The 27,748-nt window shown below is 40.5% G+C and overlaps 4 protein-coding genes across 5 annotated transcripts; 2 read left to right on the top strand and 2 right to left on the bottom strand.

The window, feature by feature from the left end:
• The first annotated feature begins 1,726 nt into the window (after positions 1-1,726).
• Positions 1,727-16,199, top strand: LOC110856673. 2 transcript variants are annotated; one of them, XM_035857259.1, is made up of 15 exons: positions 1,727-2,013; positions 8,931-9,179; positions 9,743-9,936; positions 10,012-10,150; positions 11,050-11,318; positions 11,399-11,597; positions 11,656-11,753; positions 11,840-12,108; positions 12,622-12,817; positions 14,019-14,124; positions 14,555-14,756; positions 14,894-15,086; positions 15,172-15,301; positions 15,373-15,574; positions 15,710-16,199. In XM_035857259.1, exons 1-15 carry the CDS (start codon positions 1,953-1,955, stop codon positions 15,969-15,971), a joined length of 2,769 nt encoding a protein of 922 aa, XP_035713152.1. In that variant the 5' UTR covers positions 1,727-1,952; the 3' UTR covers positions 15,972-16,199. The 2 variants fall into 2 exon arrangements, with proteins under 2 accessions (XP_035713152.1, XP_021960860.1); XM_022105168.2 differs by having other exon boundaries at positions 1,729-2,013; positions 12,619-12,817.
• LOC110856672 (eukaryotic translation initiation factor 3 subunit A) lies at positions 16,200-20,797 on the bottom strand. The gene is made up of 10 exons (XM_022105167.2): positions 20,601-20,797; positions 20,271-20,464; positions 20,005-20,180; positions 19,718-19,868; positions 19,229-19,638; positions 18,744-19,125; positions 18,370-18,663; positions 16,766-18,280; positions 16,560-16,663; positions 16,200-16,470 (listed from the first exon to the last, which is right to left on the bottom strand). Exons 1-10 carry the CDS (start codon positions 20,647-20,649, stop codon positions 16,338-16,340), a joined length of 3,408 nt encoding a protein of 1,135 aa, XP_021960859.1. The 5' UTR covers positions 20,650-20,797; the 3' UTR covers positions 16,200-16,337.
• Positions 20,798-21,259: 462 nt separating this feature from the next.
• On the top strand, positions 21,260-22,982 carry LOC110856858 (DENN domain-containing protein 10). Its single transcript, XM_022105439.2, has 7 exons — positions 21,260-21,458; positions 21,548-21,816; positions 21,904-22,132; positions 22,195-22,298; positions 22,368-22,466; positions 22,543-22,660; positions 22,730-22,982. The coding sequence occupies exons 1-7, from the start codon at positions 21,392-21,394 to the stop codon at positions 22,861-22,863; spliced, it is 1,020 nt and encodes a 339-aa protein (XP_021961131.1). The 5' UTR covers positions 21,260-21,391; the 3' UTR covers positions 22,864-22,982.
• Positions 22,983-22,987: 5 nt separating this feature from the next.
• On the bottom strand, positions 22,988-25,238 carry LOC110856860. Its single transcript, XM_022105440.2, has 3 exons — positions 24,441-25,238; positions 23,946-24,134; positions 22,988-23,862 (listed from the first exon to the last, which is right to left on the bottom strand). Exons 1-3 carry the CDS (start codon positions 24,661-24,663, stop codon positions 23,585-23,587), a joined length of 690 nt encoding a protein of 229 aa, XP_021961132.1. The 5' UTR covers positions 24,664-25,238; the 3' UTR covers positions 22,988-23,584.
• Between the last annotated feature and the right edge of the window lie 2,510 nt (positions 25,239-27,748).

Below are 27,748 nucleotides of genomic sequence, written 5' to 3'. Positions count from 1 at the left end.
AGATGGAGCGTTTACCACAACTCCAATTTTGTGGCTTTCACCCAACAACTTTCCCTTTTCATAATAAGCCTCACTTTCTCGAGTTTTCCACTTAATTGGGCTTGAATAGAGCAAGGAGTGAAGTATGTAAATATGTACATATTTACCGAATATGATGAAAATTAGCTAAATATTTTATTGGGTCAAGTGAGAATTTCAGTCTTTTTTCAGAGGACTGAATTTTATGTCAAACTGAATGCAAGTATGGATTCATAAAGAAACATGTATAACAAAATTAGCAAACTTGATAAAATCAGTAAATTTAAAAATAGAATTTACAATTTTTTGTAATTCAGAAGAAAAAATAATCAGTTTACAGATTTCTACAATCTGTAAATCAAGAGTATCATTTTACTTGAGGGATAAACCTTAGCAAAAATAACTTTAAGTAATTTAAAAGTTACTCAAAATCTGTAAAATCAATTAGTTCAAACTGACTAAAACATGCTCAAGGTTATCACAGAATGTGGTGTCTCCTTAAAAGTGACTTTTTCCTACTTCTGCTAGCGAAATTCTTCAACAAGCTAAAATCTTAAAGTCGCTCTTCCAAATACTTAATTTAAAAAATTATAAAAATCTCCCGAAAAAAAATGAAATAAGCGAAACGATCAGAATCGCAAAAAAGTTGGGAGACCATAATCTCTTTTTTTTTAGAAAAAAGACTTAATTTCTTCATCCCTCCTTAATTCCATAAAATAACAAATCTTAAAACTATCTACCCAAGGTTTCATTTATGCCTTGACACTTCCCAACAATCTTCTCTCCCATCGCATGACTAAAAAATAAAGCCACGATTTTCATACCCCTTCATTGATTTCATTGATACATACACAGCTCGTGGTCCTGGCGTGGTGAGAAAGTTGTCTCAAGTTTGCTCAAAGGTTCACCCCGACGGGATTAAGTTGGATTGAGAAAGCTGAAAATGAGGTTTTCCTCACTGGAATTCATTGTCAACTCGCGACAAGTGCCACTCCTCCAGGAATAATAAGGTCCCCGTCCGATATCGACCCCCGGTCACAAAGTCTTCCAAGCTGAGAAGCCACTTAATCCACCCATTTCTCCATCCCATGGCCCATTTTTCTCAGATTTATGTATTCTCTCGAACCATCCAACCAGCCGAGCACGAAACAAGCAACCACTTCTTCTTCTTCTTATCATTAGCTGCGAAGACAATGCGCCGCAACGAATGGATGGCTATACTCAGTGCCCGCGGAAGATGTGGGGACATTGCCATTGTAGGATGGGGGAGGGTCGGGTTTATATAAGATGGGGAGATGATGCCGACATCGAACAACCATGGGATATTGTCCCCTCACCCTTCCGCGGCCACTGGCTGTACTGGACTCTACTCGATAGAGATACACACACTGAATATTTTTATCATTCCACTCACCACATTATTCTTCGTGTTCCGGATTAAGAAAAATAAGCTGCTTCGCTTCTCCTACCAGATCGTTATAAAATGTATGTACTCCATGATAATACAATTGATTGATTGATTGATAACGCGATTTATTTATTTTTATGAGAATTCTGGAGGATGTCAATACATGCAAATTAATTTCCTGTTCATTCAGCTTCTCTCTCAGTCAAAAGTATGAGTTGGTTTGTTAGTGGATGAGACGCGTTGGACCTGCAAATCCCATCCTTCATCCACGCTCGGGTGCAAAGTGATTCCATCTAAAATACAGAGTTGACTTGGCCCTGTGCCGCAGTGAGATTTGAGCCAGCAACGACGCCGGAGTGGTGTGGATGTAGTTACACCGACTCGAAATCCATGCACAAGTAAAGTAAAAAGCGTAGTATATTTCGTACATAGTCCTGAGTGCGTTCTAGAACTGGGAGCATAAGAAAAGTGCTAGTCTTCTACTAAATACATAGGAAAAGGATAAGACCAACAAGATAACGGCGTCATGTTACCCCTTCGAGGAGTCGCCGTTGGACTCCTCATACTTCTAGCAGGGTTCAAGTCAGGTAAGGCTTACTTATCACTTTGAGACTTATCCATCCAAGAATTCGATAGCATTTTAAATATTTGCTCGGGACAAGTCCACTTTTTCTGATAACTTTTACATAGCTTCGTGTAAATACGTTGTAAAGATGTTGATTCAATTTATGACGAGGGAACGAAACCTAATATGCATTCTAGATAACGACTTATCCAAGTAGGCTAGGTTAGGTTTATTGTATGCAGACCTAAACAAATTGATACGCTTCTCTCCTTATCGAGATTGGGTTCGAAATGGTTGTTTACATATTTATCACAAGTAGAGAAATTTAATCTCACCCAGAATAAATAATAGTCTCGGAACGATACTTACATACATATGCGCCCTTTTTGAGACGAATGTTCCTCATTATTTCCTTGTTGTTTGTTATACCGCATCTTTTCCACGAGAAGAAGAAGGAGTTTGTTGATGTGTAGTAATATATTGTTGCTTGAAATTAATTTCGGTCTATAAATCCATCCATCCATCCATGCAGCTTAGCTTACCATCTATTTGTAAATGAGTGACCAACTGTTGAAAACTGAGACTATACGTACCAAACCAAGTATTGATTCCTCCCTGCATGCATACGGCGAAGGATTGATTGTAATAAATCCATCTGGCATTTAATAAATTCCAGTAGCATCCAATGCACCTCTCCTCTCGTAAATATGTACGTATTTATTGATCCCATAATATTCCCCACCCCACCAGCAGCAGCAGGGTTACCATCAAAGGAGAGCACATATGAACACACGTAAATAAGAATGCTTATTAAAAAAATCCATCCCCAAGAACAAAACAATCTCATCCAATCCACACCACTTTTACTACATCTTCATTTCATACACTTGTCTCCCATCCGATGAACTCGTTTTTTTTATTACGTATGTACATACATATGTACATTATTGGTAGTGTATTATTTGGGGTGAGAGGGTGTGGGTGGGCAGTGTCCGCGGAAGGACAGAGGGACAATGTCCCCACGGTTGTTCGATGTCGGCATCATTTCATATAAATGCCCCCTATCCTACAATGTTAATTAATGTCCCCACTCCTTCCGCGGCCACTGCGGGTGGGTGGTAGCATTAACTTCGTTACTTCTGGGCTTTTGGGAATTTGAATTGTAAAAATGCTCCATGCCACACACACAGAACAAATGGTTTTGATGGAGGGAAGAGCTTATTAAAAATTCAGTTAGAACGCACAAGAATAATCACCACACCAGATGCAGGAGCAGACCGAGAGGAGCTTTACCTTTTTCAGTTTAATAACAATTATAAAGTTGAGCGGTATAATGGTGTAATTGAGAAAGGAGACCTTGTCACGGAAATTTGTCGACGAGGAGGACGCTTTGCCATCATGATCTCTTCATGTTTATGATTTCGTAATGAATGAATGAATGACAGGAGGAAGGTGTTTAATAATAGTATTGGTCCCTTCTTGGTGGTTGAAGTGGCGAAGAAAAAAAAACCTGGCTGGTCGTGGTCACCCCCAACAAGACTGTAATCTGGCCAAATTAATGAGACATAATATTTCAGATGTGCGAAATCCTGCCCATCATTTTCTTCACCTGCATTACATTTCATTCAACTCACTTCTCCCCAATTTGAGCGAGATTAAACTGTTCAGGAGCAACCGTTCCGACTAGTTTGCGTTCTTTCTTGTTCACAGAGGCTGAGCATTGTAATGGCATCGCTCCATCCCTTCAGCTTTGCTGCCTATCTCACTTTTTAGGGTTCATACATAACTAAATAAGAATAAGTATATAAGCGAGTGAGGATCAGCATCTTCTCGGGTTCAGTGAAATCATTTACTTAATGCTTTTTGATGTAAAATGAACGGAAATGCGTGCTGGCCCTTATCTGCCTAATCTGGACGAGGTTGTGCTCTCATCCGCGGAGGGTACATTGATACAGATACAGTTTTTCTTTATACGGACCCTGTTGTTCTTCTACGGTTGGCTTATCACCCGAGTGTAAAAGAAAGAAGTGTGCCTAACAACACCACCACCACGACCACTTACGAGACGCTATGTCAAAAAGACCACGGCACACTTTATACAAATTTCTGAATGAATTTATTAGCATTACATACTACGATGAGCAGGCAGTCGAGGTGTGTGTGGACTAGTTACGTGACATGTAGCAATTGTAACGTCAACGTCAAGACTTAATTGTTACTCGACCACTTATGTACATGCTTACTTACACCATTTTTTTGATAAACTTGTTCATCTCCCTGTTTCAAAACACAAAGTTGAGTGAGGACCGCGTGTGTCAAACTGATTTGTTGCCCGTTTAAAAGCAGCCAAATTTATCCATCAGTCAGTCAGACACATGCACACCGCAAAGTGATGGAGGTAAATTTTCCCATGTCAAATGTGGTCTGTCTCTGGTCATTCATCCATTCATGCAATAAACCGCTACACATTTCCATCCAAACCAAACCACACTGCATTGCTTATTAGTCAAGAGTCTCAACAGCAGGAGGGAGTTTGACGGAGAAGTAAAATTATTAGGGATTTTGGTCCGATTTATATTTCCCGATTCCCGTCATCGTCATGTTTATTCGCACCCGTTGATTTTTTTCTCTCTCTCCGATTATATAATCTCGGTAGCAGCTCCTACATTACATAAAATTAAGTAAAATGTGAGAGAGAGAGGAAAAAAATCAATGCGTCGCAATCACCATGATGCATCCATCGCACCTCGTAATGAAAAAAATGAAAGTATGTATAAGCAAATCTTTTTCAATTTATCCATCTTTTTTTTTACTTTTTATCCATCCTCCTCCTCCTCGCATGCAAATATTTTCTGGAAATCAGGCCCGACCATGCATGCAAGGCGTAATCTTCTTCCTGAGACGAATAAACAGCTCCCATCCCACCAGAACAAGACACTCATCCATCCATCCACCTTTTTCATACAGAAAAGCTACATACATAAATATGTAGGAATGCTTTTTATTCATATCAACAACTAACTGCCTTCTGCCTGCATGCATGTTGGCGTAGGAGAACCATTCAATCAATCAATGTCTGGAGAGTGTTGATACCAACTGCACGCCGTGGAGGAACCTACTGAGCTATTGTGTTCCGTTATGCGACGCTGTTTGTACAAATAATAATAATATAATCTCCACCATTTGGTAGGAAAAAAAGGGTTTGCAAAAATCTGGAGAGAGAGAGAGAGAAAGTGCATGCAGGAGGTCGGTCGTGTCCTTGGTCGTCGTCGTCAGTCTTGCTACTTTTAATGCCGATCGCTATAATGTGATACATCTAATTTACTCTACTGCTTATTGGGACAAAGACGACGAGACGTTCTTCTTCTGGGCGAATAAAGTAAAGTAAAGAGAGACCAATAATAATAAGCTCGATGGATGGATGGATGGATGGATGATGAAATGAAGGCAGGATAATGGTGGCATGTATGGACGTATGTATAGGTTCTAATGGGTTTGCGACTTTGCGTAGGCAGAGGATTGACAGTGTTTAAGTATTTTGTGGATATTTATATATATACGGACGTATTGGGGGCATTAATGCGAGCATTATTTCGTACATTAGGACTTTAAGGGAGAGTTAATTTGGGGGGGGGGGGTAATTAATTCAGGGAAAAGTTTTTGGTACATTTGAGACACATTATATTTGAGATTGCGACTTTGTGTAGGCAGGGGATTGACAATATTTTGTGGATATTTCTACCTATATTGGGGGCATACTGCGTATCAACTTAAGAGCATTATTTCACCCATTAGGACTTTAAGGACTCGTTAAATTGAGGGTTAAGTAAATAGTTGAAAAGTTACTGGTACATTTGAGATGCATTTATGTATAAGTCATTGTCGTCTTCGAGATAAGTAGTTGTCTGAGAATTTGCGAAGATTTCTGCGAAAAAAAAACTTGCATTGTACTTACGGACGGATGTGGTGGATTATATATTCTAAATAATAATCCATATTTTGATAACATGACTTCCCTTGATTGTTCTTTTCCTAAATTTAGGAAACAAAGAATGAAATGAAGAATGAAAGCCAAAATGTTTCCAATTAGCTAATTCAATTTACCATTCTTTGAAATGAAACTCATCAAAGAAACCTTTCTGGTTTGGATTGAAATAATCTTTGATAATTGAAAAGATCAAAGGAATCAAAATCATTTATAAACTTATCCAAAATTTAGTAAGAAGAAAAAGAAACAAAGCCCGTGAGAAATTCAGACGATAAGAAAGAAAACGAGACAATAACCAGCAAGCCATCCAGGTATTTGCCTCGCTAAGAAAAATGCGCATAGAACAGAGCAACAATGGATTTCATGTCTTCTAATGTGTCCTTTGAAGAGTTTTCGTGTTATCGATGTCGGATGTCGATATCATTGTATCGTGATTTTCGATGGGTACATATTCGTGTCGCATGATTTAATTCCCACCCACCCATCGACCCCGCATTATGTAGACGACTACTGAAGTACTATTTTTGACATTTATTTTCTCCGAATTCTCGTAATTGTAACAATATGCGTCATTTCGTTGGATATGTGGCTGATTGTAATCCGAGAAAGTGTGAGTCCTTATTGTTCTTGGAGAAAAGTATGGGCATGCATGCATCCATACCTTTGTGAGTACCGGACTTTTCGTGATTTATGCATATTTCCTTCCTCTCCTTGCCTTCTAAGAAACTACTTTGTTCTCTGATTGCAAGATAATGCGGTGGCTTTCCATGTTCCATGCTCCATTACGGGAATCAGTGGCCGCGGAAGGTATGGGGACATTAAAATTGTAGGGACGGGTTTATATAAGATGGGATGCAGATAATACGGACATCCAACCACCGTGGGGACATTGTCCTTCCGCGGCCACTGACGGTAACAATGCTGCCACTGCTGCTAAGTGTTTATTCCCTTTCGCCAAAACTTGTCAAGTCGGACGACGGACGACGGACGGACAGCGACGGTAACCCAGCACAACCATAAATTAGTGAAAGGCAGTGTTGGCGTCATCATCGTTGCTGCCTTCGATCCGTCCGTGCTTTCTTCGTCATGACATTTAAAGTTCATTCCGTTTTGTTTGAAATATGGATATTTGTGTTGTACGTACATTCGTGTGTGTGTGTGGACTCGAGTGGGTGAAAGTTATTTACAAATGGATTTAATTCCTGCGAGGCTGTACACTTTCCCGTGAGGTGTGTACACATACCTAGGTTCGAAAAGGTGGGTGGGTGGGTAGTGGTGTTGGGAAATCAGAGTTGATGGCGTATTTAAGCCTTACTTACATCCATAATAAGTGTGCTTGCTGCTGGCCAAATCGCATAACTGAATCATTGCCTTTACTTATTTATTATGTGGCTTTCTCCTCCCCGACAATGTTGGTCAGTGGAGTCATGTCGTCATCATAACTGGAGCATTTGGCAGGCTTACAGGGCAATTTGGAACTGCGATTTGATTTGACACGACTTAGCTTGGCGTGATCCTTATCTGGATTGTTTATTAAGACATTTGATACAATAGTTATGTATGCATGCAGATAAGTATGCATGCATAAGAGATTCGTGGAAACTTTCATGGTGCAAGGATTAGCGGTGGGTGATAAGTAACATAAATCGTGAAAGTCGTCTCCTCCTCCCTGGAGCTATGTTGCATACATATTTTGTAATGGTGGTGGTGGTGGGAAAGCGTGGGTGGCTTGGCTTGGGTGAGAGGAGGAGGATCCTTCTACTTATTGTGAAAGTCAAGCATGTCATTATTATTATTTTCTTCTGGCACTGCCACAATCCGGCAAGATTGAAGTGCTATTCAAGCCCAGAGATGAGAAGACTTATCTCTTCCGGTGAATTTTCTCTGAAGCACTCGCTCATATTTGTACGTATGTATGTCCCAACCAGAAAACATAGCTCACGGCCAAGTAAAGTAAAACTATGCAGCAATCGTGTACATACATACAAACACATGGATGATTTTGTAACAGGCCACGTTTTACTTTACGTGGTGGGTGGGTGGTTGGTGGACGATCAAATCGACCATGTTGGGCTAGGTTTTGCAATAAGTGGTGAGGTGGAGATGATGATGAAGCCGACTAAATGTGTACACACGTAGCTGTGGGGAAAGTGAGGACAAAGTGAATAAATTAGTGGGATGCAGCTAACATACATATGCAGGTGAGCTTTAAAGGCAGGCAGGCATCAGGAGGAAAAGTCAGGAGGGAGAAAGCAGGCATCAACAGTTCAAACAGGACCAGATGACGTTTACCTCGCCCCGTGGTCGTACTTGCTTGCATTTCAAGTTTATGAGGGTATCGCGTGATTGAGAAATGACGTGTTGTATGTACTACATACATGTATACACGTCCACCTTGGCATCGATTTACTTACACAGGGGAAAGGATTAATCTAAAAGCTGTACTTGGCTGATAAGAGAGCACAAAATGCGCTACGACGACGACCACGACGACTTTTTTTTACCAACGCGGCCATTTAGCCGAGTGTCTTGTGAACATATGACGACGTCGACGTCCACGACGACAAGGATGAGATGATGATGCCTGATAATGACAAGGAGTAGTTTTTGCGGTTGGGGGGAAAAATCGTGTATGGAACAAATCAGATTTTAGATTTGGTTAGTTATTACGTATCATACATATTTACCCGAGTGGGACGTATGTACGTATCGGACATGAAAATAATAGTAGGACACGTCTAGACCCTCGTACACAAACAAAATCATGTCGTGCCCAAGGGCGAGGAAGGAGCCAAATGCTACATATTTACAACTAAATAAACTGCGAAAAACAATCTTGCTCTGCAGGGTTTTAATTAAAGGCTCGAAACTCATGACCAGACCAAGCAGCTCTCATGTTTTTAATTTCGATGTCAATGAGTGAAATTACATAAATCATTTTATTTTTGCAGGACTCGCCATATACTTCACAGACTATGATACTCTCACCTTTACACCGAGATTATGGCCGGAAAACAGTACAATTCACGTATTTACGGCACACCTCGAACCGGACGACTTGGGGAAGATAACTTACTCAATCATTCCTCTGCTAAATCAACCAAGTTTCTGCCCACCACTTGGCATTCATCCCCAACTCGGTCAGCTCCGACAGATCGGACCTGCCATCACTGCTATTAAATCAGCACCATCACAAAATGGTGAGTGAAAGAGCATGTCAACTCTCGATTCGATGATGAATTTCCCCTTTCAAAAAATAATCCCTACGCTTTTATTCACGAGCGTCGGGCTTGTTTGCTTGCTCCGATAAATGAAATGACATTAATGCCAAATTGGTGTTAATGCAGAACACGGGGAAGGTAAATCTGAGAGAGAGAGAGAAAGTCAAGCCTGGCAAACTAGGCCCGTCGGCTGTATCAATTAATTTCCCAAAAGTTTATTCCCTGCGTTTCTATTATTAGTGTTGTTCTATTATTAGGAGTGTACTTAAAAGCAAAGTCTTGTATGTGCATATATCGACTTTTCCCCCAAATTTTATTAGACGGAATTAAAATCACAGAAATTCCGGCGGCTAGTAAAATAAAATAATGCGGATTTCTCTAGAATTTGTATCGGTCACGACACAGTCGTCCTTAAATAAAGTTTGTCCCCAGAAAACTTTACCAATGTTCCCCAGAAATAATGAATGAATTGATTACTCCTAATGATGGGAATTTACTTGGTGAGTTTGAGAATAAAATCTCAAACTTTTTGTCTTGTCCAGGAACGAGGAAAGCTCGACGAAAAAAGCAAATTTCGGAGTGCGGTTACTTCATTTCGGCCAAGTTGGAGGGGACACCGGGGGCTCGGAATGAATCCTCAACAACGATCATGGTGACATACACGCCGTCAAATGCGACGGCTCTGAAACCACTCCCACGAGAAAAAATGGACCAGCAGTGCAGGCAACTTGACCCGGTGAGTAATTCATCATCATCACTTTTTAAGTGACCTTTGACTGAAATTTTCCCCTCTCTTTTTTGCCTCTATTAGGAAGTCATTTGCTTCGAAGGTGCCAAATCGCTGACTGCGTATGTGATGGAGAATAGCGACCCCCTCCCCATTCTCAACTTGGGGAGTCTCAACCAGGCCTGCGGAGTGCACATCTTCAACTATAGTATCCACTCGAAGGGTAATTTTTTATCCATTCTGCTCGGATTTTCACCTTCAGTCACTTCATAATTGGGCGATTCGTTAAAGAAATCGTGTGTTGGGGAGAGAGAGAGAATACAACGATTCAATTTGTAACCTGACCGACCGACCATCTGCCAATATTCACTTGGGTTCTTACCTTGTTAAAAAGCTGGTGAATGACGCGTATTGATTCGGCTGAGGTCAAATTACCTCATTTTCCCAATGAGTGCATGTGGAATATGGAATAATAGGAAAGGAAAATACTGGGGTGCATGGTGAATGAATGAATGAACAATTTTTTTTATTGAGGCTCAATTTACACCAATTTCATATGCCAATTTGATGGGTGCGATACAAGGGAAATTCATTACTTAAAATTGGAACCGAAACCATTTATTTGTAACGCTTCTGTAAAAATGTAATTTTGATTTCGGATTTCGAAAATTCTTGCAAAGAACGTAAAAAATTCATAATCCTAGGAAAAATTTAAGTTTCACCCTCTTTTCTGTCATAAATGGGTTCAGTTCATCAAAATTGGGACCAAAACCACTAATTTGTAACGTTCAAACCTTCAGTAAAAATGCAATTTGGATTTCATATTTCGAAAATTCTTGTACAAAAAAAGACGTCAAAAATTCATAATCCCGGCAAAAATCCAAGTTCTTTGCCCTTTCTGCGTAGCTATCGTAAACGGAGATTAAGCAAGCTTTCACTATTCCCCCATGATCTCAGAAAGCTCATGAGCTACAAAAATCTCAGATTTCCGACATCCTCGCGTAGCCTCCTCGTTAAATTGGCATATGGTCCAGTATGACATCGTTTACTTTATCCCATCGCTTTCTCCACTATGTCCTATCCCGATACTTAATAAAATAACGCCCAATTCTCCCCTTTCAGTTCTCACAATTCAAGCGAATAATGGCAACAACTCGGACGGCGCACCCTTCACCGTTTTCACCAAGAATCGCTTTGATCGCGAAAAAAGGGCTGGCTACGAGTTTTCCGTCACCTGCCACCTGATGTCCAACGGCAGCCGGGACTCACTTGACACCACGATTCCCGGCGAACTGACCATCCTGGACCAGAACGATTCTCCCATCGTGTCCCAGTCGAACGAAACTTTGATAACTTTCTTCTTCAAGTTGTCAAATGACAACTATCGAGCTGTAAGTAATTCGACCCACAAAGTGAGATTCCTTCCGCATCCAATAAACTTGCTTTTTTTCTCTCTTTGCTTGTGTAACAGGGTCAATCTGTCACACCACGTTCGCAGCTCGGAGCCCTCATCGCGTTGGACGATGACATCCCGGGTGTCAATCGAATCACGTTGAAATCCATCAACGACACGAAGGGTTTGATTGATTCCAACCTTAAAGTTGTGGCGATGACGTTTAACCATATTAAAAATGTGAACATCGTGTCAACCGTGCTGTACCCGAAATTCGGTAAGTTTTTTTTATAGATATTTTTTTAGAGTAATTACGAACAAAAATTATAATTTAGCGCTTTCTAAAAACGTGTCGACCGTCCATCGCTGGAAGGGGGAATATTGTGTCGCTTCAAATTTGCTTGACACCGCCCAAGTGATACGGCATGAGCCTGTAAGTCATAAATCTTACAGATTTTTAATATCATTTTTTCCTGCCGGGTTTTCAACCAAGTTTTTTTTTCTTCGTAATATTATTAGTTGAGATACGTGATCTGCTTGAGTTGGGATGAGAAAAAGGAAGATTCGCCCCCTGTTCCGTTGGAGGAGATCGCTACGGAGGAAATCGGCACGGAGGAAATCGGTCCAGAGGAGCAAGTCACTTACAAAACGTTCGATACCAACCTGAAAATTGCTTCCAAGCCACCCGAGTCCACCTGTGGGAATGAGTGCATCATTTTCTACTCGTCCATCGGGTTGGGGGTCATATTCATCATTTTCTTTCTGCTTTTCGCCATTCGGAGGGGACAGTAAGTGCATGAAATGAGTGAAATGATGCATATTTAGATAGCAGTGAGGACAATAAGGGTCGATTTGTGGGGTCAGTGGCCGCGGAAGGTGTGGGGACATGTGGGGACATTGACATAAGGGATAAACTCCCCCCCCTCACGTGAGATAGGGGGAGGGAGGGGTTTGTATAACATGGGGAGATGATGGGGACATCGAATAAACGTGGGGACATTATCCCTCCGTCCCCACGCTTCCGCGGCCACTGTTCGTGTGGTCATTTATGTCCAAATAATTAGTTTGAGTCAGAAGAACTAACTTTTCTTTGTGAAGAATCGTTTTCCTGTTAATTTTTGGTGACGGAGTTGAGATGATGAGAAATGGTTTTGCTAAAGTGGGTGAATTGGCATCATTAATTATTCTACTTGCCAAATTAATGTGACTAGGTTGACGAGGAATTTTAGTCAGAACGACTCTGAGATTTCGTGATAGTAAATAAATAAATAAACGTGGTATTTATTTTGCTTGTTCAGCAGTTACAAGGAGAGGAAAGCGGCCCAGTCTCCAGTTATCGGTGCGGACATTGAATTAGCGAATGGATTCGGGGATCGCGGAGAAAACAGGATTCTACTACCCGACATGGACTACGCCACTTCCGGTCTGAATAATAGACCTCGTTCCCTTGGATTTTATCCGGCTAACGCCCCATTCAATTCGGATAATTTCTTCCCGGTAATCTTCATTAATTTACAAATGTCATACGCAGAGAGAGATTTATTGTTCTCGGTGGTGCGGGGGTTTGCTATTTCTTATCAAGAATCATGACAATCTAATCTGGTTGGTCATCTTGGTCGTAAAAGGATTAGTTGACTCGTATGTCGTCACCTCAAATTACGGAAGTATTACCGTTAAAACCTTCTTTATGAGGTTAGGAATAGGTGTACGTATTTATGGTGAAAGTTCACTTGAGACGAGGTGGTGGCGAATTAAGAGATATTTTTACCTGGATAATAAGTTATTATTAATAACAAAAGACAGATTAGATTTGCACGAAAATAACATAATGCATAAATAAATGTATTTACAAAAATCGTCTCAATTTCGAGGTGGAATAATTGGGTTGCTAGAATCTTAGTTTTTTCAACTTATCATTGTGTATGAAATAATATGTTATCGCTTATCGACATCGTTGACATTATCATTTCATAATGTTTCTGTCATAATTTTTCATAATCATTTTTTTACCTGTCTCACTTGCATTTCTCATTTCTCGGACAGTTGTGTGTGGGAGTGAGGGAAGATGGGCAGCAGCAACAATTCAAGATTTAGGCACTTGTGATTGGTCATTCAACATTTTACTCGAAATCTTCACAATTTCCGAACCTGTGTGGAAAATTGATGCACTAACTTTTTCCCTGCCAATTGTTGAACACGACGATATCAATTGTTCAGCTCAAATTGATCCCCGGGTTGCTGAGAATTCGTGAAAAGTTGTGGGTGGTTTGTGTTTGTATGGCTCAAAGGGTTGGTGGAAGTCCATTTCAATTGACAAACCAGTTCTCCCCTGCATGCTTCCCTTATCCCCCTAACCGACTCCGACACCTTAAAAACAGTAAAAAAAATAAAAAATCCTAAAAAAAAGCAAACCGCAAAAAATAAAAACCTAAAAAAAATTTAAAAAATAAAAAACCAAAAAAAAGCGCCTCACGGTGCGAAAAACAAAATCAAAAGATAAGAATTCCTATAGAAAACAAAGCTGGGTACGATTTTCAGTACTGACAAGTTATTCTGCGACTTGAAAAAAGTTGCAACATTTTTTCGATTGCCGGCAATAAGATACATTTGCTGCTGTGCTGGGTGACATTTCTGTTTCCTAAACAAATACATAATTTCTTCAAATTTTTACAAAATTTCTCTCTTCTTTTTTTTACAGGTGGAGAGCAAATGGGAAATTCCGCGAGAAGACCTGCTCCTCGATCATGTCCTTGGCGAAGGGGAATTTGGCCGAGTATTGAAAGGAATGATGCGAACTTCCAACGGTATTTTGCTTTCACTTGACACCACTTTCTCCGAATTTCGGTGTATTTACTTAGTTAGTTAGTTGGTTGGTGGTGGTTCCGGCCCGGCCATTTGGTTGGAGTCGACCTTTCTGAGCTGTATAATTATATATAACTTGATCCATGTCCTTGCTTTCAACCACCACATTCATTTTCATTAAGCCCCCTCCTAATTGAGCATGTTGACTACTTACTCTAAATAAATTAAGCCTTAAAGAGAGTAGGAGGAGGAGGAGGGGGCGACGACGACGAAAAAGTTGGCGAAGACGACGTGGGCGTTTTTATACGTACATATTTATTTGCATGCATATTTATTTGCGTGGATATGATATGGTGGTTGGTGGCTGGGTAGGCTAATGAATCAGAATTTGCCTCGTGCTAATCAACTCGTCCATTTATTATTTATTAAAAGGAACGGTCCACGTCGCGGTGAAAATGCTAAAAGTTGACGAGACCGAGGGACGACACAAGTCAGTCAGACAGGAATTTATGGCCGAGTTCTCTCTGCTGAAGCAACTGGATCACTCCAACGTGATCAAATTACTGGGGGCCAGTACTTCAAATAGGTGTCCACCTCTGCTCGTCATGGAGTATGCGGAGTTTGGATCTCTCAAGTAAGTAGGGTATATATAGATACATAACAGGTCGAAAGTCTCATATTGCCTCGTCATCATTATCACGAGTCAAGATGATAACGTTACATCAACAAGAAATTAATCTCTCTGTTGATAATTTTACTCCCTGTGTGTAGGAGTTTCCTGCGAAAGTGTCGCCGAGTGGAGAACATCAACCACGTCGAAAGGTCGGAGGGAGGTTACGAGCAGGGTGTGAGAATTCGCAACCGAAATTCAGCCGAGGTTTGCGACTACTTCGTCACGCCGCAAGAACTGCTCGGATTTTCTTGGCAAATTGCAAAGGGGATGGCGTACTTGAGTGATATGAAGGTATGTACATATACATAATCCTCGACCTCATTATCACTCGTAAATACGTGGTGGGTAGTAGTAACAATAGGAATTAATGGCTTAGATGGTGCATCGTGACCTCGCAGCTAGAAATGTACTCATCACCAAGACCAAAATGTGTAAAATCTCAGACTTCGGACTTACCAGGGACATTTACGTAGATGACGCTTACAAGAAGAAGAGCAAAGATCGGGGTAAGTATAAATTATTAGATGACCAATTTACGTCTGTGCTCACTTGCTCTAACCGGAACTTACAATTCCAGTCCCGGTAAAGTGGTTGGCCCCCGAATGTCTTACCGATGAGTTGTACACATCCAAGTCGGACGTGTGGGCGTATGGGATTCTCTTATGGGAACTCACCACGATGGGCTCCTCTCCCTACCCAGGCATCCAGACTGAACACTTGTACCCCCTGCTGGACTCGGGATATCGGATGCAACAGCCACCCAACTGTTCAAACGAAGTGTGAGTACTTTTCATAGAATGATAATATTTATGCTACGCTTTTACTAACAATGAGTGACCTTCGAGAATAGAAGAAAAACCTAAAGAAAATAATGTGTGAGCAGAAAATTAATACAATTTATTCTCCTCCCGCAGGTATAACGTCATGACTAAATGTTGGGCTAAGAATCCTAGCGAACGACCACCATTCCACGAACTAGTATTCGTGTTTTCAAGACTGTTGGAGGATGGAATCGAGTATCTCAAGCTGGACATTTCATCCGTGTCCAATCCAGGTTATGATATTTTTAACCAAGATGAGACCCCCATGGCGTCTACGACCATGTCGACGACGACGACTACGGCAAATTATGCGACCCCAAATGCTTATGCGATCCCAGTCATTCCAGCCCAATAGTGGAAATAATGTGTGATTTTTTTCTATTAGACTATTTAATTTAAGATATATGTCAATATTTAATTGATGGATATAATGGGTGTACAAGTGAAGACTGCGTTGTTGTAATTTCAAATTACATGAATGAAATACTTATATTATGAATTATATACATACATATTTATCTGAGTAGTTGGTGAGTCAAATATTTTTTTGCGAGATGAATAAAAAAAGAGGAGCTCGAGAGTACTTAGGAAAAGTTTTTATATATTTATTTCCAAACATTTCACATAAATATATGTAAACAAAATGTAATGAACAGTACAATTCTAACGTCAAAGTTGCGAAGATTTGCATGTTGCTTGACTTACAAAAGCAGGTAAGAGTTTACTTGTTGCGGGCCGACTCTTCTTTTTTGGGATTTCGTCGCCAGTTCCCATCATCGGCAGGAAAGCTGTCACGATCTCCACGACTTTCTGGTCGCCGGGCGGAGGGTGGACCACTTGAACCTGGTGTTCTCCTAGATGGTGGAAAGAAACAACTTATTAGTAAATGTAGGTATTTAGAGACTAGAAGGATGAAAGCAGTAAAATATAGATAACCACTTACGGAGAGCTGTTCATTGAATCTGAGGAGCGACCACCTTCGCTGCCTCTACTGCTTCCACCTCCTCCTCCTCCTGACCGACGCCATGGTTGATCATCCATTTTCTGCTGTTGATGTAAAAAAAAGAAAATGTGTTATTTAAAAAAATCCTCTTCTTCATATTAGCCAAGCAATCAATCAGTTTGTAAAATAAAATGTTTTAAACTTACAACACGATCCCGATCAGGATTACGCAAGTCAGCACCACCACCACTTCCTCCCCCGCCCCTTGGAGGCCCACGACTTTCAAAACCGGGTCTACCACCATCTCTGTCCCATTCCCTCTTGTCGCTCCCACCACCACCACTTCCGCGGTCACGACTTGGCCTCCACTCGTCTGATCCTCCACGGTCACCTCCACGATCACGGTCCCAACGTTCTTCATCATCTCCTCCTCGTCTATTAGAATTTTCATAGTCTTGCTCGCGACCACCACCACGCTTCTCTCCTCGATCAAAGTCATTGTCGTTACGTCGTTCACGCACTTTTTCAAAGCTGTGCTCCGCGCGTGGTGTTTCACGTCGATCCATGTCAAGTTGGCGAAAGTCAGGACTGTTCTCCTTTGATGATTCCATAGCCTTCCTCCGGGCTGGTGGAACCCAAACGTTGCCCGGAGTTCCTGGCGCGCTACCACTACCGCTACTACCCTTTGACGAAGGACGCCATGGTTCGACAGGTTTCTCGCCTGGAGCTACGGTCGCAGGTGGAGCCGCTTTTCGCTCTCGTTCTTCACGATCTTCAATTTCTCGCTGTTTTGCAAGTTGTTTTTCCAGCGTGATACGATTCCTCTCTTCCATCTCCTTCTCAATCTTGTCTCGCTCTTCACGAGCTCGTTCTTCCTCAATTCGTCGACTCTCTTCTTGACGAATCCGTTCTTCTTCCTCCATTTGTTGACGATACTTCATTTGTCGCTCTTCCTTTCGCTCCTCGCGTCGCTTTTGCAATCTGGTAGCCTTATAGCGTGAAAGCTCGTCTTCAAAGTGGCTAACCTTCTCTAAGAAAACATGACGTCGAGATTCGAGCAGAGACGAGAGGAACGCGTTCTTGTCATCTCGCATGCGTTTCATCCTGTCGCGAGTTGCAACCGCAATTTTTCGCTCTTCAATAAGATGTGCAATCCTTTCAGCTTCATGAGCTTCCCATTCCACTTTTTCAAACTCCTTCTTCTCCTCCACGTACTTTTTGATGACTGGAATCTCTTCCATACGTTTCGCCCTTTCCAAATGATCAATGCGCTTTTCCTGCGCCTTCAAGCGTGCCATCTGCTCCTTGACCTCTTTTGCCATCTCTTCTTGTTGCTTTTGCAGCACGCTTTCAACATCCATCTTGGCCATTTCATCGTCATCGAAACGAGTAATGATTTTGTTGCCCAATGGACTGTTTTTAATTTGCATGAAACGTTCCATGAGTCGATTTTTCTGAATAGTTGCACGTTCCGCGTCAACACGTTTCTTTTCACGCTCTTCTCGTTCTGACTCCAGTCGCTTGGCCTCAATGGCTTGTTGTTGCTTAGCCATTTGCTCACTGCGCCATTTCTCTTCATTCTCGCGATCGGCAGCAGACCTCTCCAACTCCTCTCGGCGATCAGCAATAATTTTCTGTCGCTGGAGAAGAGCCATATGGCTTTGTTTCTCGGTCATCACGTAGTGACTTGCAATTTTGCTTCGAAGAATGTCATCGTCCGACTATAGATGATCAATCGATTAGTTTCTTTTTACTTTCATCTACATTAAAATAACGCATGGTTTTGTAAAATTGAATATTGATTATTTACCTGAGCATTTGAAGGAGCAATCATGTCGATCGTTTCATCAATGTAGTCCACAACGTTGACAAGTTGAAGACGGACAGCTTCGGACGGCATGACTTGCAATTGGGGACCTTCAGGCATGTCTTCTCGAGACGCCTCGGCAAGAGAAGAGCCAAACTTGATGCAATTTGTTCGGTGGTCAATGTTGATTTGCATATCACTGTATCGAACCGCGTCTACGAGCAGTTGTTCAACGCGAGATTGATCGGCAAAGACAGTCATTTTGAGAAGATGATTATAATCAATGTTTTGGTAGACCTGTAATAAAAGTACAAAAAATTAGATCGTGCAAACATTTATGATGAAAATTATTGTTAAGTACTATTTAGAAAACCAACCTGAGATATTTGTTTTATTAATCGACAAAGTGCAACATCTTGAACGGGTTCAATGTACTGATCGATGTATTCATGATCGGCAAATGCTTTTAAATTGGCCAGGTTCTGCTCAACGTGACCGCAAAGATCTAATGGTTCGAAACGGGTTTCCAAAATTTCATATAAATCGGTCAAGGGTTGGATGGAGTTTTGTAGAACGCCGTATCGCATTAAATCTCGGATGAGGGAAGCCCGTGTTGGTGGCTGTGGAAGGAACAAGAGCATTGACAGCTTTTGCGACTTTTCCAACATTCCTTTGTCAGTCTCGACGAATCGCTCAAATTCGGGATGTGCCACTGGGAACGGGATGGCCAGCGTGGCAAGAGAAACTTGGGATGCATTTCTGCAATGAGTATTATGAAAAAATAACGTTAGTAGTTACTAATTTAAGTTGCACATTATAAAATGAAATGGTATTTGGATATTATAGTTGTTAATTAACTTACTTTTGCAGTTCTTCGGCCGAAACGTTCCTCTTCATATCTTTACAAAGCATGTAATACTTTAGCAAAGTTGCCGCGTGGAAGAGCAGATTCCCAGCTTTCCAAAATACCAAGGATAATTTTTGATAGTAATACGCCATCATTCGAGTTTGAAGCTTCTTGGATTGGTTCATGAGAAGATGAATGTCTTCAATCGCCTTGTACGCTTCTTGCCACAATTCGAGTGTAATGGCGGAATCCAACTGTGCCAAACGAGTCTCCATGTTTAGCTGTTGGGTTTCTGGCGAAGAGAAGTCAATGTTGTTCATTTGTGATCCTTGACGATTTACAATGTCATCGAAATGCTTTCGGAGTCGTTCACAAAGTTTACGAAATTCAGTTTTCCGGTTGAAACTCAGGCAGAATTTGAAGGCCTGGAAAAATGCATAGTAAAAATTAGTTAGTAAAATTTTACCATTAGAGTTGTTTTGTTATATTTAGTATTTTTCTTACCATTTGTGCAATGTCGTGATAAAGAGTCTCCAATCTGGCATTGTTACGAAGTAAGTCCAAGCACTGGGTATACGATTCCCACAGGAATTTCACCCATGGGATCAGAGCGGCTCGATCACTCCGCTCTTGTGCTTGTTCTTCCGTGATGACACTGTAATTGGAATTAGTATCATGATAAGTTATTGGGGATTTAACTATATAAATCAATGACAGCATTAATTGTTAGCATAGTATGATAATGGTGTTAGTCAGTTATTTATCAGCATCAAAAATTAGCTTCTACTCACTTGAGCAAAGTCATTTCAGCCATGGACAAATTATCCAAATCATCCACTTCCACAATAGCTTCTGCATCTGACTTTTCAACCTCCTCCTTCTTTAAAGCCTCTCGAGCAGTTTCCGTCTTCTCCTCCGCCATCCGGATAAAACTACGGATGACTTTCTCCAAGAGCCCAACATTGACCTGGGCACAACATAACATAAAATTACACCAGCTCATTATACAAACGTAATACCTACTAAATTTAAACCAAATTAGTATATTTCCTCTTACCGACTGGCACATAAGCCGATATTGGTAAAGACCTTCTTTCGCCGTGTGTGGTTTCTTGAGATCCACACACAGTTCCAAGTACTTAAGCATGATGGGCTCGATGACCTTTTCACTAAACGCCCTGTGCTTCTTCCCCTTGATGACATCGTAGAGAGTGTCAAGCGCCCTGGTGGGCTTCCCAACCTCGATGAATTCTAAACAATAACAATAACATTAATTTTAAAAAACTTGGTAAAAGTGAATCTGTTCCCAGTAATTAACAATAACTTATTATGCTGTCTGACTGGTTATACATATTGGTTTTTAAACGTCTGGCCGGCTGTGGCTTACCATTTGCCTTCTTCAAGGCATTTTCCGGCCGCTGATAGTAGCGGGACATGTCGAGACCCACTTGAAATACGCCTGGATGCTGGTGACCGTGTCGTTTTGAGTTAAATAATCACAAGATTACTTAAAGACGATCAGTCGTTTATCTGACAGTCGGCGAAAAAAGCACGTCTCTTCTTACTCTCACTCAAGAAGCAGTGGCACATTCTCGTCCATTCCCTCTCACCATGAGCGGCGGCAGGAGGCGCCACCCGGCCCTCGGGGAACAACAAAACTTGCGAAAATCTCGTCTCACTATTTTATTTTTTGAAAACGAAGTTGAGAGAAATGTGAGAAAAGTGTGAATTTCTTGTTTAAATTTCCTAAAATCAAACTATTCAAAATTGATGACCACCCAGTATCATGAGCAGATTCACTTACTTGGAGAAAAAAGTGATATCACCAAATTAATGCTAAACAGTATTGTGAATCGTTGTAAATCTGTGAATGTTACAGATTAATTGATGTGAGGAGAGGATGACGATGACGATTAGTAAATTAAATATTTAATTATTTAACTGTCATTAATTATGACGTAGGTATTTAATCGGAAACGATGAGTTAGAAAATATTTACGTTCGCCTCAGTGAGACAGAGTGGAATTTGGGGAAAGGGTACAAAAAACCGAGTGGCGGCAGCAAAGTGGGTGAAATAACAAGTGTTCGAGGTGATATACCGTTTTGTCATGTCAAAAAGTGGATTTTGTTTTTGTTGTTTCTCGTTTTTAATAATATTTAACAGTTAATTAATTAATTATGTCAACGACGACTGGGAATGAGGAGGAGGTGGACACGTTAAAATTGTCTTCTTGTCATCTCGTCGGTAAGAATAAGAGGCTGGTTTGATTTGGTTTTATTTCAGTTTGCGAGTAAATTTGATAAGCTAAGTATGATTATTCATTAATTTAACAGAAGTTCTCGCGGATGATTCACTCCTCTGGACGTGGAGTTATCCTCACCTGAGTCCTCAACTTCGCACGATTTGTACGTCCAAATGCAACGTTATTCTGTCCCAAGGAGTAAAAAGTGTTAGAGAAGAGGAGGATGGTACTACAGATAAGGAAGGTGGGTTCATGATGCAGGGGAAGAATTTTCACTTGGATAACCTCTGGTTCTACGTCGTATTTCCTGTGAGACCCAACGGAGCCAAGGTGTCAGGGTCGGATAATAAAGCCGTACCTGTAAGAACTCAATGTAAATTATATTTAATGTCGTCAACGACGCATTTTTTATGTGGTGCTTGTAATAATTTGCAATATTCTGTGCAGGTGAAAATGGTCGGAGTAATCGTCGTGGCGGCGAATTTCCATAAAGAAATGTACGAAAGTGTTGGCAATGTGTTGTACTTAACGTACATGAAGACTGGGGATGCTTCACTTGTTCTGCAACAATTCTTGTCCCTCGTGGTAGAGGGAAACTGTTCACTTCCAAAGAAGAAAGTTTTTACGCTTGATGATCACTGGTTAAGTGCGCCCTACGATAATCACCAAATTAAAGGTGGTAGTAATAAACATTAATCAAGTAAAAGAAGTAATCTTATTTGTAAATTGAATTTTCAGAAATAATTTTAAGATTTGGACTTGAAACTATCCTGATTTACACGGCTTTGCAGAAGAGAAAACGGATTGTAGTGTATCACTATGATATTGATGTTCTATCGAATGTAAGGGGGTTGAAATTTAATGATTATCTTTGTTATATAATAAGTGGTGTAAATTAATCTCTTTTTTAGTTTACATTTAGTCTTCCGGCTCTCAGTAATTCTCCTGAAGTTTGGAAAGCGATTTATCCATGGATTGATTTAAATGAGTACGAGTTAGAATTTACAAAAGTATGTCCACTCATATTAGTTTGAATTGGTTATAGTGAAGATTTGTTTTACATTTGCTGATTATGCATGTTTACAGAATAATGATTTCTACATCATGGGCTGCACTGTGGCTGGTGTGGAGTCTAATTTAGACTTATTCGATCTGTTCGTAAATATTCCGGCGGCTGAAATATCTGTAGCCCCACATGCCAGAGGTGCGTACATAATATGCTTACTTAATATTACTTAATAGCCCACATAACAACTAATTATTCACTTATTAGAACACATCTCGATGAATAAAACACACAAGGAAATGGCCACCTTCATGGTTCAACTTGCCAGCAGCGAAACTACGGAGGATGAAGTCGTTGCTTCCATTCTTAAACGTAATGAAGAAATTAAAGACAAACTTTAAATTAAACATTGTCAAGCCATATGAATATTAAGTGACATTCCAAGTCAAACTTCTGGTCATGTTTATATTTCTTTAGATACTAAAATCAAATAAACGCAGCATTACTTATGAACATTTGATCAAATTTGTTATTCAGTTCGTTTATTTGCTCGGGACAAAGTGTGGGAGTGTGCTGTGAAACCACTTTCATTTCATGAGTACACTTGGTGAACTACATATTACTAAAAAACAAAGTATTAATTTTAATTATTATTACAATTTGGCCGCTAAGCTAATACTGGAAAATATTTAATTAATCCAAACTTTCCAATTTCGATAAACTATCTATTTCATGTCCTACTTACTGAATGACATCAAGAACTTTGTAGGAACTTCTAATTATTACTAAAATCCTAAATAAATAAGTACGCTTAACAGTCTTACAGGTAAAGCAAGGCGACATTCCGTGATCCATTTACTTATCCTCAACAAAAATCAAGTAAACTCAAATGGTACGTCTTCTTGTACCATTAATAATTAAGATCCTGAGAACTTTCCCTTGAAGAACGAACAGTTTGTGTGAATAATAATGGATTGTGATTCTTCCGAGTAGTAGCAGCAACAGCATAATAGTTATTAATTAATTGTATAATTATAAATGTACTAACCGATGACACCTGTGTGTAGCTAATAAGTACTGAATGATGGGTATAACAAAATGGTAGGAAATTACTACTATTATTTAGTACAACATAATGGCACCGTTGGTTTTCTCTTCCTGGATGGGTTTGTGCATCCGATGGATTTCTGAGTTGTTCTGATGGGCTCCGAGGAAAACGAGGACGAGGTTCAAAATGTGAATGATTGCCGCACCCACCACGAACCAAAACGAATAGCCAAGCACGGCCAGCCCCTCCGACGTCCAGTTGTTCTTTCGATCCTCCAATGGCAAAATATTATGGCGAAGTTTGAGATGGTATTGGATCCCCCAGGATATCAGTGTCCCCAGATTGCTTGCAACTGTGGAGTCACATCACATAATTTTATGAATTTCAAGATTTTGCTTATGTATGTACACATGTATTTATTGGATCTCTTCTTACGAGCACAAGCGTTCCAAAGGTAGAGTCCAGGTATTCCGGTTATGGCTTCTACCGGAGTTGTTGCAGTATTTATGAGGGCAAATACTGCGGAGAAAACGGCGAAAAGTATGGCCATGCAGACGCACCCGATGGTGGTCACCCAGAGGCCGTAACTCATAAAATGGCTGTCACTGTTCAACATTTCAATTACTGGAAAAAAGGAAAAGTTGAGTCATTTATGAGTTATTTATTTTATATTTTATCGGGTTTGAGACCCCTTTTTGTGAGAAGCTTGGGGGTAAAAATACTGGAAACACAAAAATGTATGTGCACTCTGGGAAATCAAGCATTGCAAAAATGCGTATGCAAAATTATCAAGTTCTTTTTCTAATTATAATCATGGTCAAGAAATTAATTTTTGATCGACTTGACATTTTACTGGTCAACTTGACGCTATACACGTCAACTTGTCACTGCACTGGTCAACCAGAAAAAAATATGCAAACCCATGCCCACCATTAATATCAGAAGGTCTCCAGCCGTACGCCACATTCAGATTTTTCCTCCCATAGAACAATCCAAGATTAAGATGTCCTTCTGAAGAGCTCGACGTTGTCCTCCTTGCACGAGCCACAATCCAGTGCTGCGTGCTCAGCGCGGCCAAAAGCAGGGCTAATGACGCACAACAAGTTATAAAAGTGACGAAGGTCATCCCTCGTCGGAACGTGTGACCGCTCATTTTTTACGAAGTAACGTTCTTCCCCCCTTCAATCCGTCCAGACCAGAACTCAGTCACTTATCAATTTTCACTTCACTGAGGCTACATCCTGCCAACGCACGGGAGAAGAATTTCGCCATAATATGGACGCTTACTCACTCACGACTGCTGCATCCTCTGCCACATTCCACTCGTCGTCCAAATAACTGTTTCTTTCTCCCCTTACTTTCAAATAGATAATTTGGACGAAACAATAATTCGATGTCTCGAAAAACCACAACCAGTTCCGTGCAGTGCACTATCGGATTTATCCAATTTGTTGGAAAGTGAACTGCCCAAGTTTTTTGTCACGACTCGAACAATCTAAGTAATCACAACGACTGGCAGGCAGCTTCCTGGGATGGGAGGTTATTAGAAGGCAGTGAACTGAAATTGGGATAAACATGCAAATCTTTCACTTCAAGATGATCAAGCCACGATATCAAGATCTTCCACTCTACGAGGATGATGCTTCGGAAAAGACGTGGTTTGGTTGTGTCGACCAAAAAGTCAACGTTGTGTTGCCCCGTTGCTTGTACGATGATTGTGAAAGGGAAGCCTGCAACTTGTTCCCCTTCTTCTGATGTCCATCCATTGCTGCGTTGCGTTACACCATATCTTCGCCATTATTATCATCATCACTGCTCTTGTTGTGCTGTGGGGAAGTTCTCATTGTTGGTCGTCGCAACCAAAGCAAAGCAAGCCAACACCTCTCTCTCTCTAGAAAATACAACAGTTAGAGAGTTCCACATCAGTATTGTTGCACTATAGTCGTCTCTGTGTGTGTACATATTCTGCGTAATACCTGTATTACCTGTTTCTCTTTCAAAACCATCACCATCCATCTAACTCACCCACCCCCAACAAACACCTTGCTGGCTGCTGTTGGTTTTATATATCTGTAACACTGCCAAAGGGTAGAAGACAGCTCTTTGTGCGGCGAGGTTGCATTTTTGTAGTTTTCCCATACATTCATGATAAAGCTCTCGTATGAAAGGTGCATTTGGTTCCACTTTTGGGGGCTTTCTCATCTCATAGCCTTCAGTTAAGCCTGTGACTGTGTGCAGTTTAGTGCAATGCAACCCTTGAATTGTGTGAAGAGAGACGGCAATAATAATGATAATGACGTGTTGTTATTATTTATTGAATGTCTAGCAACCTTTTTTTACATGGGTCACTCATTAAGCAGGGCGCAAATTAAGGCATGATGATGATGTCCTTAATGTATCGTGATGGATAGATGTGGTTTGGTTATCTGCATATGGGGAAAAATAAGTGAAACGTATGGTTGGAATGGAGGTCTCCAAGCATATGAGATCTGATTTTGAAGTAAACTGGTGTTAATCGATAGGAAACTTAAGTAATGTGAAATTTGTAAGAGACATTATTTAATAATGCGAAGGTTTTTGAGGAGATATTTGCAATCAAAGAGGAGAAAATGAGCAGTAAAGTAGACAAATTGCGTGCCTTATGGGGTCGATTCAAAATGGGGGGGGGGATTATGCAGGAAATTTATTAATCGAGATTTTTGATACATTTTCTTTCACTATTTCTTGAGACGGAATGTTTCTGTTGACTGACCAACCGCCTCAATACCTTTGAACCTGCGGCTGCTGCTGCCCATGTCTCTCTACACTCCGATTTATGCACGACATGCTAATGTGAGGGGTGCACAAATTTGAGAAAAATTAAATTACCACACCAATTTCGAACATTTGAGGAAGATTGATGCACTAATATTTCCACATCCACTTGCTGAACACTACAATAAAAAATGTTCGGCTTCAATTGTTCCCCGGGTGGGTGGAAATGAGTGAAAAGTTAGAATTTGTTAGTGTAGTTGGTTTTGGGGAGTGGGTTGAAGTCCATGCCAGTGAAGTCGTCTAGATTCAATTTCATTCGGCAAATAAATAGCATCTTTTTGATAGCATCTTGCAGATGCAACAAACAAATTCAAAAGTTAATTATTTCAACGATTTTCAGCATGATCAGAAACATTGGTTATTTCTGACTCGTTATTCCGCGACTTTTATACACACTTTTTCTAAATACGCAGCATTTTTGCACACCAATTTTGTTTAGTTTGCATTTTTAATGAATTACAAAATTGTGAAGATTGACACGTTTTCTCCTCTTCGGGTGCAAATATCTGCCAAACATTGTCATTTGCTAATTAAATTCTGATCGATTGACACTATAGTTTGCTCAAAATAGGGGAACATACGCTGTGAGACCTCCATGCATGCTAGTTGATCAGGTATGTCGGATGGATAATTAAAGCAGTGTGACACATCCTTAGTAGTGGCAAAAAAAGTGTCAAAACCTATGCATTAGCATAGTTTCCAAAATGCTGATTAATTTCGATACGATGGATTTTTCTAGAATAAAATTACACACTTGAATACCTACGCTTTCTGTGTAATTACGTTGTGGACGCTTTTTTTTACATATTGTTGACCGGACATTGCAGAATTTTTGATATTTTTACACACTTTTGCAGATAAATCTTTGGGTGTGCTCAGTAGTTCATTCATACTGCAACATATTTACTGATCTCTACACTAATTTGTACATAATTTGAACACCTGTAAACAAAAAACAAACACACTTTTTATCTCCATTTCATTGTTGTGGCTTGCTTTTGTGTGCACTTTGTTGTTTTATTTATTGAAGTAATAATGAGACTCCTCTTCGCCTCCACAATACATACATAAATGCACCACTTTCAATTGTTCCACTTGTTGGGCGTCATGATGTTACACTTTTCATGCAAATTCGTCTAATTTCAATTTCACGCATTGTCTACATGCATCCACTTGATTTTAGACTCTAGACCCATGCTGCTCGTGGAAATTGATACGCGTGGTGCAGTTCTTCCTCGTCGTCGTCGTTTTGTTGTGGAGTGAGTGAGTCGAGGAAAAAGTAATAAATTCCATTTTATGGTCCCAGCACTTAAAAAAGTTACAATAAATAAATAAATGAATGTAGGTTTACAGAGCATCAGATCAGATCAGATCAGAGAGAGAAGCTCCACCACTCAAAAAGTGATGCATGCATAATGACGCCT

This window comes from Folsomia candida, unplaced genomic scaffold, assembly GCF_002217175.1.
Source record: "Folsomia candida strain VU population unplaced genomic scaffold, ASM221717v1 Fcan01_Sc017, whole genome shotgun sequence".
NCBI classification, from domain to species: domain Eukaryota; kingdom Metazoa; phylum Arthropoda; class Collembola; order Entomobryomorpha; family Isotomidae; genus Folsomia; species Folsomia candida.
Note: the sequence above shows the minus strand (reverse complement) of the source record. Positions and strands in the feature narration are given on the sequence as shown.

What these genes read in the sequence shown, in the direction of transcription:
- LOC110856672 (XM_022105167.2), bottom strand. Translation starts at nt 20,649, where the DNA reads ATGTCCCGCTACTATCAGCGGCCGGAAAATGCCTTGAAGAAGGCAAAT. An exon ending in TCGGCCGAAGAACTGCAAAA is followed by an intron (nt 19,126 to 19,228) that starts GTAAGTTAATTA and finishes TACTCATTGCAG; the next exon opens with AAATGCATCCCAAGTTTCTC. An exon ending in ATCCTGATCGGGATCGTGTT is followed by an intron (nt 16,664 to 16,765) that starts GTAAGTTTAAAA and finishes TTACATCAACAG; the next exon opens with CAGAAAATGGATGATCAACC.
- LOC110856858 (XM_022105439.2), top strand. Translation starts at nt 21,392, where the DNA reads ATGTCAACGACGACTGGGAATGAGGAGGAGGTGGACACGTTAAAATTG. An exon ending in GTCTTCTTGTCATCTCGTCG is followed by an intron (nt 21,459 to 21,547) that starts GTAAGAATAAGA and finishes TTAATTTAACAG; the next exon opens with AAGTTCTCGCGGATGATTCA. An exon ending in CGGATAATAAAGCCGTACCT is followed by an intron (nt 21,817 to 21,903) that starts GTAAGAACTCAA and finishes TATTCTGTGCAG; the next exon opens with GTGAAAATGGTCGGAGTAAT.
- LOC110856673 (XM_022105168.2), top strand. Translation starts at nt 1,953, where the DNA reads ATGTTACCCCTTCGAGGAGTCGCCGTTGGACTCCTCATACTTCTAGCA. An exon ending in GAAGAAGAGCAAAGATCGGG is followed by an intron (nt 15,302 to 15,372) that starts GTAAGTATAAAT and finishes TTACAATTCCAG; the next exon opens with TCCCGGTAAAGTGGTTGGCC. An exon ending in CCCAACTGTTCAAACGAAGT is followed by an intron (nt 15,575 to 15,709) that starts GTGAGTACTTTT and finishes CTCCTCCCGCAG; the next exon opens with GTATAACGTCATGACTAAAT.
- LOC110856860 (XM_022105440.2), bottom strand. Translation starts at nt 24,663, where the DNA reads ATGAGCGGTCACACGTTCCGACGAGGGATGACCTTCGTCACTTTTATA. An exon ending in GAGACCTTCTGATATTAATG is followed by an intron (nt 24,135 to 24,440) that starts GTGGGCATGGGT and finishes CCTTTTTTCCAG; the next exon opens with TAATTGAAATGTTGAACAGT. An exon ending in CCTTTGGAACGCTTGTGCTC is followed by an intron (nt 23,863 to 23,945) that starts GTAAGAAGAGAT and finishes GTGACTCCACAG; the next exon opens with TTGCAAGCAATCTGGGGACA.